The sequence below is a fragment of the Nilaparvata lugens genome, chromosome 11 (genome assembly GCF_014356525.2).
Source record: "Nilaparvata lugens isolate BPH chromosome 11, ASM1435652v1, whole genome shotgun sequence".
Classification (NCBI taxonomy): domain Eukaryota; kingdom Metazoa; phylum Arthropoda; class Insecta; order Hemiptera; family Delphacidae; genus Nilaparvata; species Nilaparvata lugens.
The window spans coordinates 23,733,720-23,745,799 of NC_052514.1; the positions used below are offsets into that span (position 1 = coordinate 23,733,720).

The 12,080-nt window shown below is 34.6% G+C and overlaps 1 protein-coding gene across 1 annotated transcript in view; it reads right to left on the minus strand.

Annotated features, from left to right (window-relative positions):
• LOC111048012 (bromodomain-containing protein DDB_G0280777) overlaps positions 1 to 12,080 on the minus strand; it is a 45,862-nt gene that overhangs the window by 14,703 nt on the left and 19,079 nt on the right. Inside the window, exons 3-5 of the mRNA XM_022333855.2 lie at positions 9,536 to 9,952; positions 6,409 to 7,066; positions 5,008 to 5,138 (exon numbers count right to left, since the gene is read on the minus strand). Of these exons, the coding sequence (XP_022189547.2) occupies positions 5,010 to 5,138; positions 6,409 to 7,066; positions 9,536 to 9,952 (1,204 nt within the window). The 3' untranslated portion in view covers positions 5,008 to 5,009. The remainder of the gene's footprint in view (positions 1 to 5,007; positions 5,139 to 6,408; positions 7,067 to 9,535; positions 9,953 to 12,080) is intronic.

Below are 12,080 nucleotides of genomic sequence, written 5' to 3' on the forward strand. Positions count from 1 at the left end.
GTTTCATTTGTGACATTTTTTCATATCTCCTCCAGTTTTATAGGTATCAGCTCTTGAAGGTGTCACATTTCGAAGAAAAAACCTTCCGGCTCCGACTTTTTCATCTTTTACTAATCATAAGCTCATCGACTCATGAGCATCATATTCTCTTTAATTTCATGTATAATTTCATTAATTCACGTATCTCCCTACGAATTTCGCAGCCTTTATAGTATTGAATATAAAATCTCCAGTTCAACAACAATATAAGTTATCAATTAACAGGGAAATTTGGAGGGAACGTTTGGAACACAATATTAGACTTCACAGCTCTGTTTGGATTATCCAGTAGGTAAAAATATCAAAAGTCCTCATCCCTACCCTTTGTGCTTAAGGAATGAGGGAGGTTTAAATGTTTCGTTTTTTCATTTCTTACACGCGTGTATCTTGGAAACAATGCATTTCAGCGACATGACTAACTGAACAAAAATTAAACTAGATAAATTTCCGACACGTTTTTTCAGTAGGGTTTTGTGATATCTTCTTTAGTTTCCGAGATATTCACTTCAAAAAGTGTAAGATCTCTGAAAAGACAGTTTTCCTTTCACGTTAAAACTAGCTACATAACCTTCTCAGTAAATAAATTAGGGCAGCCTGTTGGTAATGAAGAATTAAAGATCCACTCAAGGTGCACTTCAAACCTAGGTAATTGTGATTGTCCCACCATAAAAAAGTCAATGATATTAAATACTTAGGTATCATTATAGATGATCATCTAAAGTGGGATGTACATATTAAGTCTGTCTGTAGAAGAATTAGATATTTATCTTACAAATTCTATCAAATAAATAAAATTATGAATAAGAAAAATTTAGAAATTGTATATCATGCTCTGGTTAAATCAATTCTTCAGTATGGCATAGCTATTTGGGGGGATGTTTCATTTGTCATATTGAAGAATTATTCGTGGCCCAAAAACTAATAATCAATAACCAATCAATAACCGATATTGATAAAGTTTGTGAATGTCTTCAATTACTTGATTGGAATGATGTGTATCAGATAGAAGATGTAAATTTAAGTTATGAGAGATCTTATTCTATTCTAACGGACCTAGTTAATAAATGCTCTAAAACTATAAATTCTAATAATAGACTTACAAAAGCTAAGATCATAAGTCCGTGGATTACCACAGACCTTTTACGTAAAATAGAAAGGAGAAGGAAATTATACAAATTATTAAAAAAAATACCTTATGATACACCCTTAAGAGACCATTATAATACTTATTATGACAATCTAAAAAATGAAATTGATTCTACAAAGAGAAACTTCTATTCAAATTGTATTCGTATTGCTGATGGAGATCCGGCCAGACAGTGGAGAGTGATCAACAGCTTAACTGGTGAAAGCCGTAATCAAATTTTTGATAAGGTGGAATTGGAGGACGGTACTATTGAGTGCGACCCCCAAAATGTAGCCAACAAAGTTAATCGTTATCTCATCAATGTTGTTCAGCCCGATTGCAATACACCTTCTTCTGTCTGCCTTGGTCTTTATCATCAGTGTCGTTCCTTTTTCATAGAACCAACTACAGATAATGAAATCTTAAAAGTTATCTCTAATCTTAAAAATAAGAAATCATCCGGCTTTGATAAATTTAATGTTCTACTAATAAAAAGAATTGCCTTATATATTGCACCCGTACTGACCCATATTTTTAACTTAAGCTTCAGTAAAGGAGTTTTCCCAGAAATGTTAAAGTTGAGTGTCGTAATACCAATTTTCAAAAAGAAAAATTCAATAAAATTAAATAACATCAGACCTATTAGCTTGCTTTCCGTTTTCTCAAAAATCCTAGAAAAGCTTATGATAAATAGATTAGTAAATTACCTAAATAAAAATAATTTTTTCTCCCAAAAGCAGTTCGGCTTCCAAAAAGGAAAATCGACTGAAGATGCCCTTTTAAATTTCTCAAATCTAGTTTACAATAGTTTGAATAATAGCAATAAAACAACCGGTCTCTATATAGATTCCACAAAAGCATTCGATTTAATTAATCATGAAATTCTATTTTTAAAGCTTGAGGCGGCCGGAGTCAGGGGAGTGGCGCTGCGGTGGTTCCGCAGTTTTCTGAGTAACAGGGAACAGCAGGTGAGGGTTGGCGCTGAGGGCTGCCTCAGTAGCCCCCTTCCCGTCACCGTCGGCGTCCCCCAGGGCTCCGTTTCCTCAGCTATTTTATTCATTATCTTTATTAATGATCTCTTAAATATAAAGTTCAATGGAATAATTCAAGCCTTTGCAGATGACATTGCTTTCTTGTACTCCCATAAAAGCAAAGAAGTTATAAAAAATAATATAGTAGCTGATTTGAGTATCCTGAGAGAATGGTGCAGTAAAAATAAAATGATAGTTAACGTATCTAAGACAAAATACATAAACTTCGACTATAGAGCTGTAGACTTTTCCGCCCCAATCCTATATCATTCTCAAGGGTGTACTCGAGAAGACTGCAGCTGCGAAGAAATTGAAAGAGTTGACTTTTTAAATATTTAGGACTAACATTTGATGAAAAAATGTCTTGGAAAAACACATTCAGATTTTACATGGTGACATTAGAAGATCAATAAGGAAATTCTATTATCTCAGAAATTTATGTGATCAAACTCTGATGAAATCATTATATTATGCTTTGATTCATTCTCGGCTCTAGTACGGTTTGATATGTTGGGGTGGAACATTCAAAACTTTCATAAATAGATTGCGAATATCACAAAATCATATTATTAGATTAATATTACATAAAAGAAAAAGAGAAAGCTCTTTCCCCTTATATTGCAATTTGAAAATCATGCCTATTCAAAATCTTTATATTTTTAAGGTTCTAAAAATGTTTTATTTAATAAGTGGAAATTGTGGAATTGAAAACCTGTATTACAATATGAGAAGTAATGATAGGATTCTGTACCGTACCCCTAAAGTTAAAAAATGTATTTTTAGAAATTCTTGTTTGTTTATAGGGCCCTATTTATTTAATAAATTACCACTTAATATTAAAATATGTGCTTCTTACACTAAATATTGTAAAAAACTCATACATTGGCTATTTGAATTGAATGATGCATCGACCTTGAGAACTGTATTGAGATAACTTATCCGTTTATATGCCTATTCTGTTCTATTATCTTATGTTTATATATTACCTACTTTGTTTACTTTGTTGATATTAACTGATTATAATATTGCAAATCCTAATAATGATCATATTATCCATGGTGTATTAGACAAGATGTTTACACGCTGCAGGTAGTACTGACGACTATTCAAGTTTATTATGCTAGACTAGACTCAAACTATTGTTGTTTTATAAATTTAATATTATGTATTACACACTGATCACAATAACTGAATAACGTGATCAGTTAATTTCCAAGATTCTGTTTGTGTTTTTACTATGTCTCTCAAGAAGGAAATAAACTCATTTATTCATTTATTCAATAATTAAAATTATTCTAAACAGACCTAGATTTCACTCTACCGAGATGGTTTTTAGTGACTTTAAGGTAATGGCAATACAACAATTATATATTAAAACCGTAATTTAATACTTGATAAAATATAAATCCATTTTTCCTCGAACTTTAAATTCAATTGTAAATAATTACCATTTAAGGCCCACTGCAAATAGATATATGTCACATATCACACTAATATTGAATGTTCAAGGAAACAGTGTTGATCTATATCGGCACCAGAATAATAAACCTTATTCCGGACCACTTCCTCATAGACTCTAAGATCAGTAGAAAAACTAAACTAGGAATAAAAACCTGGACATACAAAAACATTTTCTTCGAGGTATGAATCTCGAGATTTCTGCTCGAACTACTGTTTGCAAGGCCATTTCTTTTAGATACATTTGTTGAAAGTGGACTCGCTTACAATTTTGCACATTTTTTTCTCTTTTTCCTACTATCTTCTCCAATACTTCCCTTTTTCTTCTCCTCTTCACCCCTTCTTTCCTTACTTTTATACCCTCTACCTGCCTATTACATGGGAAACCATAGTTGGCTAGGTATTTTTCCTCCTTTCTTTCTTTTCAGCACACCCCGCCATGAAACCTGTTTTTGTATTTCATTGGAAATTTATTTCTGATTGTGATTTTTTTGTGTTTTGATTTCTTTCCTGTATATTGTATTGTGTTGATTGGAATAAAAACTTATTGATTGATTGAAGTTTTTGCAATTTCAGGGCTTATTACTCAACAACAATGCATCTTGAAAATAAGTACTGAACGTTGGGTTGTAGAGAATTCAATTCTCCTAAATTTGATGTATTACTTCAACATTTTATTGTTTCCAACAATTGTTACAGCAGCTTCAGTGTTGAGTGTGAAATTCTCAATACAGCAACCAGTGTCGACTTGACGGTATTCCACCTTTAGCACAGTGGTTAGGGATGAGGATTTTCAATATGTTAAGCTCCTAACTAGTCTTAATGAAGCTGCAGAGTCAAAAATTGAGTTCCAAACTTTTCCCTCTATACCTTTTTTTGAGCATTCTTTGCCTGGACAACAAGTGAAGTCTTCCTAGATTTTTTCAAGTATTAGGCCTGGTTGCACAAAAGCCTGGTTAAATTTTGATCCTGATTAAATTTACAAGAACCAATTAGATAAGGCTTTTCGAAAAAAGACTTCTCTTATTGGTTCTCGTGGAATTGATCTTGATTAAAATTTAACCAGGTTTTGTGCAACCGGCACAAAAGACTTCACTATCAGTATTGTTGATTCATTTCCAAATGCTGCATTTTCTTTGGTCTTTTATTCTCGTAAATCCCTATCTATGTGGTTTTGACTAACACTAAGATAACACTTCTTGTTCGATATAATTTGCTTACTAATTAACATAATATAGGGCTGCATCCCTCAGCAAAAATATTGCTTTCTAGAAATTTCTGTCAATAGATGGATGTTAGAATGATGAATGATGGAGCTTTATTGAGGGAGCTATTATTAGAAATGATTTTCACCTTCAGTTCATTGGTTCTAGTGCGGCCTTCTCCGTCGTTGTGCTTTCAGTTTCAGCAGTGGTTGTACTCTCCATCTGTTCACTTTCAGTCATTGTTGTTTCTGATGAGGAAGACGCTGCAGTTGAGGTCTCCTGTGGAAATAGGAAAAAAGCGACATTTTCAAATAGGAACTGTGTTTATCGGTTACATTTTGATCAGATCAATGTTCGTCGATTCTGAAATTGTCAAGATAAGATGCTTGATTTAGTTGTTCGTTCTTGCAATAAACAAATCTGCAAATAATGAGGCTACCTATACAGACATCAATTTTTGTTCGTACGTTATTTTGCCGTCCTTATATATCCTATTAGATTGAACAGATAATTTCAAACAGATGAGGTTTGTCAAGCTCCGTTTAATCTGATAGAATTCATAGAGACGGTAAAATATCGTACGGACAAAAATCGATGTATGCAGGGCTTACTAAAAGATTAACATTTGATTAGAGAGTGAGATAAAAATAAACGATGCATATATTAATTATCTGTAATGATTATCATAATATGATATTATACGAGAATGCACATTAAATTGAAGTAGAATGAAGCTTAATAACATAAAATACAGATTTTCAATAATATGACTGAGATGATCTCACTCTGTCTAATATAAGGACAATTTCTGATCGATTTCTAAGCTTCTTTAGTCGGACTTGACAGGATGGAATGAAGGGACAAAAATTAACAAGTCACTTGATACTGTAACGCATTATAATATTAACTGACTATACATAACCGCGAATGGAAGAATGTATAATTCTTTACAAAAGAATGTAGAATGTATGAGTGTATAATTTTAAAGCAGCTCATGATCTACTCTCGAAAAGAGACTTGAATTACGCAGGAACAATGACATTAATTTATATATTATTTTCATTTCTAGTGCGAATGCTGATCCTTACTCATAGTATTGTTTGCAGTGAAAATTTAGTTGGTTGCACTCATATGCCGTATTTTTGTGAATCGAGTTGGAGTTCGTACTGGTCAAAAGTGTTAATAGTTCAAGCCCAAAACCTCCACCCAATAATGGTGGTCAGATAAGCTTATGTTCTCCTGACCAAAAACTATACAACATCTCAAAGAAATTGGGAATATACAGTGTATATATTATGTAGGCATTTGAGACTCATGAGCGTTGTTGTATGTGTTGTGTAATTGTCATACTAATACGCTAAATGGAAAAAACCTCCACCACCCGATAGTGAACTATTTTTTAAAGTTCTGTAATACTTCATTTCAGCAACTCAATATTCAAAGCCAATTATATTGTAGCTCTTATAGACAGAGGTTCTTTGGATCATTTCATAAGTGACAAAAACATGGTATGTGGAGCAATCACCAGAATCAAAACTTTTCAACGCACCTCGGATACTGTTGTCTCTTGCTTCTCTTTTCCCTCAGTGGTTGATGATGTCGTTGACGATGTTGATTCTCCATCAACCATTTCCTCTTCCTCAGCTTTCATTGTTGTTGTTGACATTTCCTCAGTTGTGATATCCATCGAGGCTGATGTGGTTTCACTAGTTTTGTCAGTACTTGTAGCTTCAGTTGTCGAGCTGCCATTGCTGCCAAACCTCTCATCAATCACCCCTTCCTCCACAACAGTAGTTGTAGTCTCTGTCTCTGTCTTGTCACCTTCTCCGCCCATCATCTGTTCTTTCTCTCCGTTCTCCATCATTGGTTGCTCTCCTGCTCCCATCATCTGGTCCTTGTCGCCTGTGGTCGGTTCTCCACCGCCCATCATGGGGTTGGCGGGCTCGAAGGGTATGACCGGCTTCTCATAGAAGTAGGGTTTGCCTGGTGTCGGTGGTATGACGAGGGTGTCGGGGCTGTTGTAGACCGAGTAGTGGTTCTGGACCATTTGGATGAGGCGCTCGAGTACTGGCGGGAACGACTGCACTCCGAACACCCTCAATGGCACCAGGACACCCACCTGCTGCTGTTGGGGGTCTCTGTGGTAGAAGGGGTGGGGGATGTGAGGCATGTTGTACTTGATGGCCGGCTGGAGACTCCATTCGTACCTGGCCAATAAAACAATACTATCAACTTTCTGTCACATAATAAAGCCATACTACATATCAGCATTATAGATCAATTTGGTAATATTGTTCATTGATTGTAATGTGGGTACTTTCATGGTAAATTTATACTATATATATATATATAATTCCAGTCATTGTCAGAATTATGTTATACTCGACTCATTTGTATGGTTATACGTTGTACAAATAAAATGATTCATTATTATCGTAATAAATGAATTGTTACAAATGTTTGGGCTAATACCTGTTGTTTTTACCTGCATTGTATCTGTTGTCTATGAATAAATGAATGAATATCACAAAAATTTTCCCAGTTACTATCTCCTCAACTCATTATTATCAACTAGCTTACCCGGCGAACTTCGTACCGCCAAAAAGTCAATGTATATCATGTCACACTTGACTTTATTTGGTGAATCATGGAATTTATCTGATAATCAATTTTTTCATTTACATCTCAATACGGACTTCCTATGTGCTTAGTCATGCAGCATTTATTATTCCGGAAACGTATTCTTCTCAATGAATTGGTAGTAATATCTATCAGTAAAGTGTTGAATTAAAAAAAAATAGATGGGTTGAATCAGTGTTTCAAAGATGAATTTAATGTTTTCATAGTTGTTGATTGTCAATAGATGGTTCAGGAAATATGCGATGTACGATGAATTACACAGAATTCCATATTCTTTCCATCTTCCATTTTAGGATGAATTATAAGCTAAGCTAAATTCGAATTTTTTTAAGTTAGTCTGTCATTCTTCAGTAATTGATGAATGCAATATGAACAACTCCATTTCATGAGATGAATAATTTTTTTCCAACTTTTTCCAGTTTTTCAATGATAGGGGAGTGGTAATTATTTGTATAGGTCTTCTAAGGAACAAAAAGCTGGTACCAATCAACTACACTAACTTCAACTCCAAACAACCGTTTTAATACTAGGACACAATTTATCACAGGTTGACGTGTCTATTATACAGCTGATATCTTTAGATGCTAAATCATAGGTAGCCGCTCGGCCGAAAATTTCGAAAACATAGGTCTGTAAAATGGATTAATAAATAATTATTATTAGACCCCCTATTAAAATTTCTGGTCAGAAACCAAGAAGAAACCATCCCCAATATTCACACAACATATTCCCAAAGTTTCATGCCGTTCTGTCAAGAAGTTTTCGAGTCTATAGGGAACAAACAAACACACAGACATTTATATATATATATATATATATATATATATATATATGTGTGTGTGTGTGTGGTGTGTGTGTGTGTGTGTGGTGTGTGTGTGTGTGTGTGTGTGTGTGTGTGTGTGTGTGTGTGTGTGTGTTGTGTGTGTGTGTGTGGATATCTTGAAGAAATTAGTGAGAATAAATTTGATAATTCATTATTAAAAAGTTGAGAACTCGATCATTTTGTATGGCAAGCAACTAAAAACGCAATTAATATCAAAATGGTGAATAGTAAAATATTCCCTAGAGCAAACCAAACTTCTATATATATAATACCAAGATTGTTTTGGCACAGTCTATTGTGGCGCCTCCATGTCTAGAGATCTACCTCGTTTCTTATCCAACAGTTGGACTGACGGCCGATCTCTCACGTGTGGATCAAACCATGAGACCAACACAGGAGAAGCTCATAATTCATCAAATTCTATAATTTCGGTCTCCAGTCTGTCTAACGTATTAAACTCGTCCGATCTCAAGATCCACATCAAAGACGAAAATATGAAATTTTTATATTATGGGCTGTTTTTGTATTGATCTCATGATTTGGTTCACATGCGAGAAATCGGTCACAAATCTGGCGGATATGATAGGACTGAAAGCAGAACTCAACGTAAAGGATCTAATGGCTTCATGTTCAGTCTTCCATATTCTTCTCCCAATTCAAGTGTCACTAGTGTTTCAATAAATAATAATTCATCTACATTCTTTCCAATGGAACCATGACTCATCTAGCGATTAATCTATCATTAAAAGCATTTAACAATTTGAAGGAGATTCTCATTCTCACATTCAATATCTGCTTTCAAAATTATTCAAATTGAATTCACAATAACAATTTGAATTTATTTCAAAATGTATTGCTTTTATATTACAGCAAAATATGGTATATTGCTTCAAACATTCTAAAGTATTAAAGATGATCACTCCAATAATAAATCAATGTTTAAAATAATAAATATATATTTATGATTTTATTTGGATCTAGCAAATCAATTTATTATTGAATGAAAAAATCCGTTGTCACAAAATTGCTCTGATCCTCCAAACTTCTTTCAAGTAATATACAGTTTTCTTACAATGGTTCTTCCAGTTTTTTTTAACTCATACTCGATTTGCCATGGAATGAATTGATAAAGAATTCAGATAGAGGATAGGATAATGTCAATAAATTGATATTAGCAAATCCAGGAGAAATAAATAATACGATAGTAAGTCACCTTTCGTCATTGAATGACAGGGGATTCTTCTGTGGCGGTTGTAGGTAGGAGTAAGGCTGTTCCTCATAGACTGCATCTTGTGACGGGTGGTTGATGATCTGCTGAGGCTGCTGTTGATGCTGCTGCTGCTGCTGTTGCTGATAGTCTTGCTGTTGTTGCACCGGTTGCTGACTGTAGACCTGTTGTTGAGGCTGCTCCTGTTGTTGTTGCTGATTGCTGTAGACTTGCTGTTGCTGCTGATCTTGCTGTTGTTGTTGAGGCTGCTCTTGTTGTTGATTGTACTGCTGATGACGCATGTCCTGGAAGTACTGAGACTTGGGCACTGGCTCCAGAATCAGCTGGTGATTGCTGATATCTGACCATGCATTGGCGGGTTTGTCGTACGAGTAGCCGACACTGTTCTGGGCGTCTTCATACCTGTTCGAAAAAGGATAAATTCACATAATACATTTAGAAAAAGATACAATTAGGAGAAAGGATAATAAATTGGTGAGTAAGTATTGCCTCAATCTCCATGAAGAGCTAATGCAATGGAATTCTGAGTCATAACACTATAATAATGATATATATAGACTTACATTCTATAGGCTCGAAAATCTTATAAATTCACCAAACACGGCGAATTTTCCAGATTTGGAGTGCCAAAACCGGTGAGCTAAAGCCACCAGTGTATAAACACTCTCGTTTCTCAATTGAATGAAGTAGTACTTGTTACTGTTTTTCAAATAAATTTAAAAATGACATAATTGGTGAAGAATCTTGTGTCTTTCAATTCAAAGAATCTTGTGAATTCTTGAAATTAGAGTGGAAAACAGTAAATATACAACATTTATTTTAAGAAACCTATTCATGCACGTATGCCATGCTATTATGTGTACCGGTATTATTAGAAGATTCATGGAAAATAGTCTTGTTGAAAAATAGGTTGAATCTTGAAAAACTTCTTCTGTCAATATAAAGAGCAAAGCTCGAAAGTGAGAAGTAGTTCTGTAGAAAAGTATTTTTATTAATAAATTTGTAGAAAACATCTATCTCATGTAGGTACAGTACGGTACATGTACAATATAATATTACATAATACAATCAAAGCTGGGGATATCATGAGACTGTACAGCTACACTGTAGTGTATCTTGATAGCACACAAAACTCAAAAATTTGGTGTGGCGCACTCACACAACCTTCCTTGCCATTATGAAAATTGATCACCTGACGCTAGTGTTCACGCGCATTTCAAGTCTACTTATAAACAAAGATCTGAGCCAGCTGGTGACAGGACAATAACGCTGGAGACATACGATGTCTGCTACCTCTTCATAGTGAATGATTTAATAGGATCAACAGTTTGCAATTGGATAATCACATTTTCTCGAATTCCGAGCTTATTTTCAATTTTAGGTGAAAATGTTACTGAACATTAATTGTAGAGATTTTCATGCTCGATCTTTTCCACTCGAAATTTTTTGTTTAAATTGTATCTGAAGCCTGATAATTGGGAATCTAAAATCAAACTTTGAATAGATGGGGCGGAGCTCCTGAAATTTCTACAGATATGGGACTTGTGGCAGTTGATAGAGCTTATAGTGTTCACGCGCATCTCAAGTCTACTTATAAACAAAGATCTGAGCCAGCTGGTGACAGGACAATAACGCTGGAGACATACGATGTAAACGTAAATTCTAGGTATCTATTTTATCAAAATCGTTGGAGCCGTTTTCGAGAAAATCGCGAAAAACACTGTTTTTGACAACATTTTCCTCATTTTAGCCGCCATCTTGAATTGCATTTGATCGAAATTGTTCGTGTCGGATCCTTATATTGTAAGAACCTCAAGTTCTAAATTTCAAGTCATTCCGTTAATTGGGAGATGAGATATCGTGTACACAGACGCACATACACTCATACACACACACACACACACACACACACACACACACACACACACACACACACACACACACACACACACACACACACACACACACACACACACACACACACACACACACACACACCAAAAACCACTTTTTTGGACTCAGGAGATCCTGAAACGTATAGACATTTAGAAATTGGGGTACCATAATTTTTTTCGAAAAGCAATACTTTCATTACCTATGGTAATATGGCAAGGAAAGTAAAAATGACTGATAATAGCTATAATGACTTCATGCATGGTTCATTCAATTCACCATACAGTGAATATACTGTAATGATTATTTGATCCATGCATGAAAAATTTGAAATTCAATATTGTTATTTTGAACCGTGATCCGCAAGTGTTTATTTTAAAAGTTGACAAACCGGAAACTTGACCGAGTGGAATCTTGAAAAGTTTGAAATAGGCCTAGAACCATCCTCGGTTAATTAAAATCTATATGCAAAATTATTTCAAGTTAAAATCAGTTGAGGAGTTCAGACGTGATGATGCGTTAAACATAATTTTCCTATCCCGTACGTGTATGAGCCAGTTTTTTCCTTTATTATAGTAAAGATGATGGATGGATGATTTATCAGTATCTTTGAATGGGAGTAACTTTTGAACGGTTT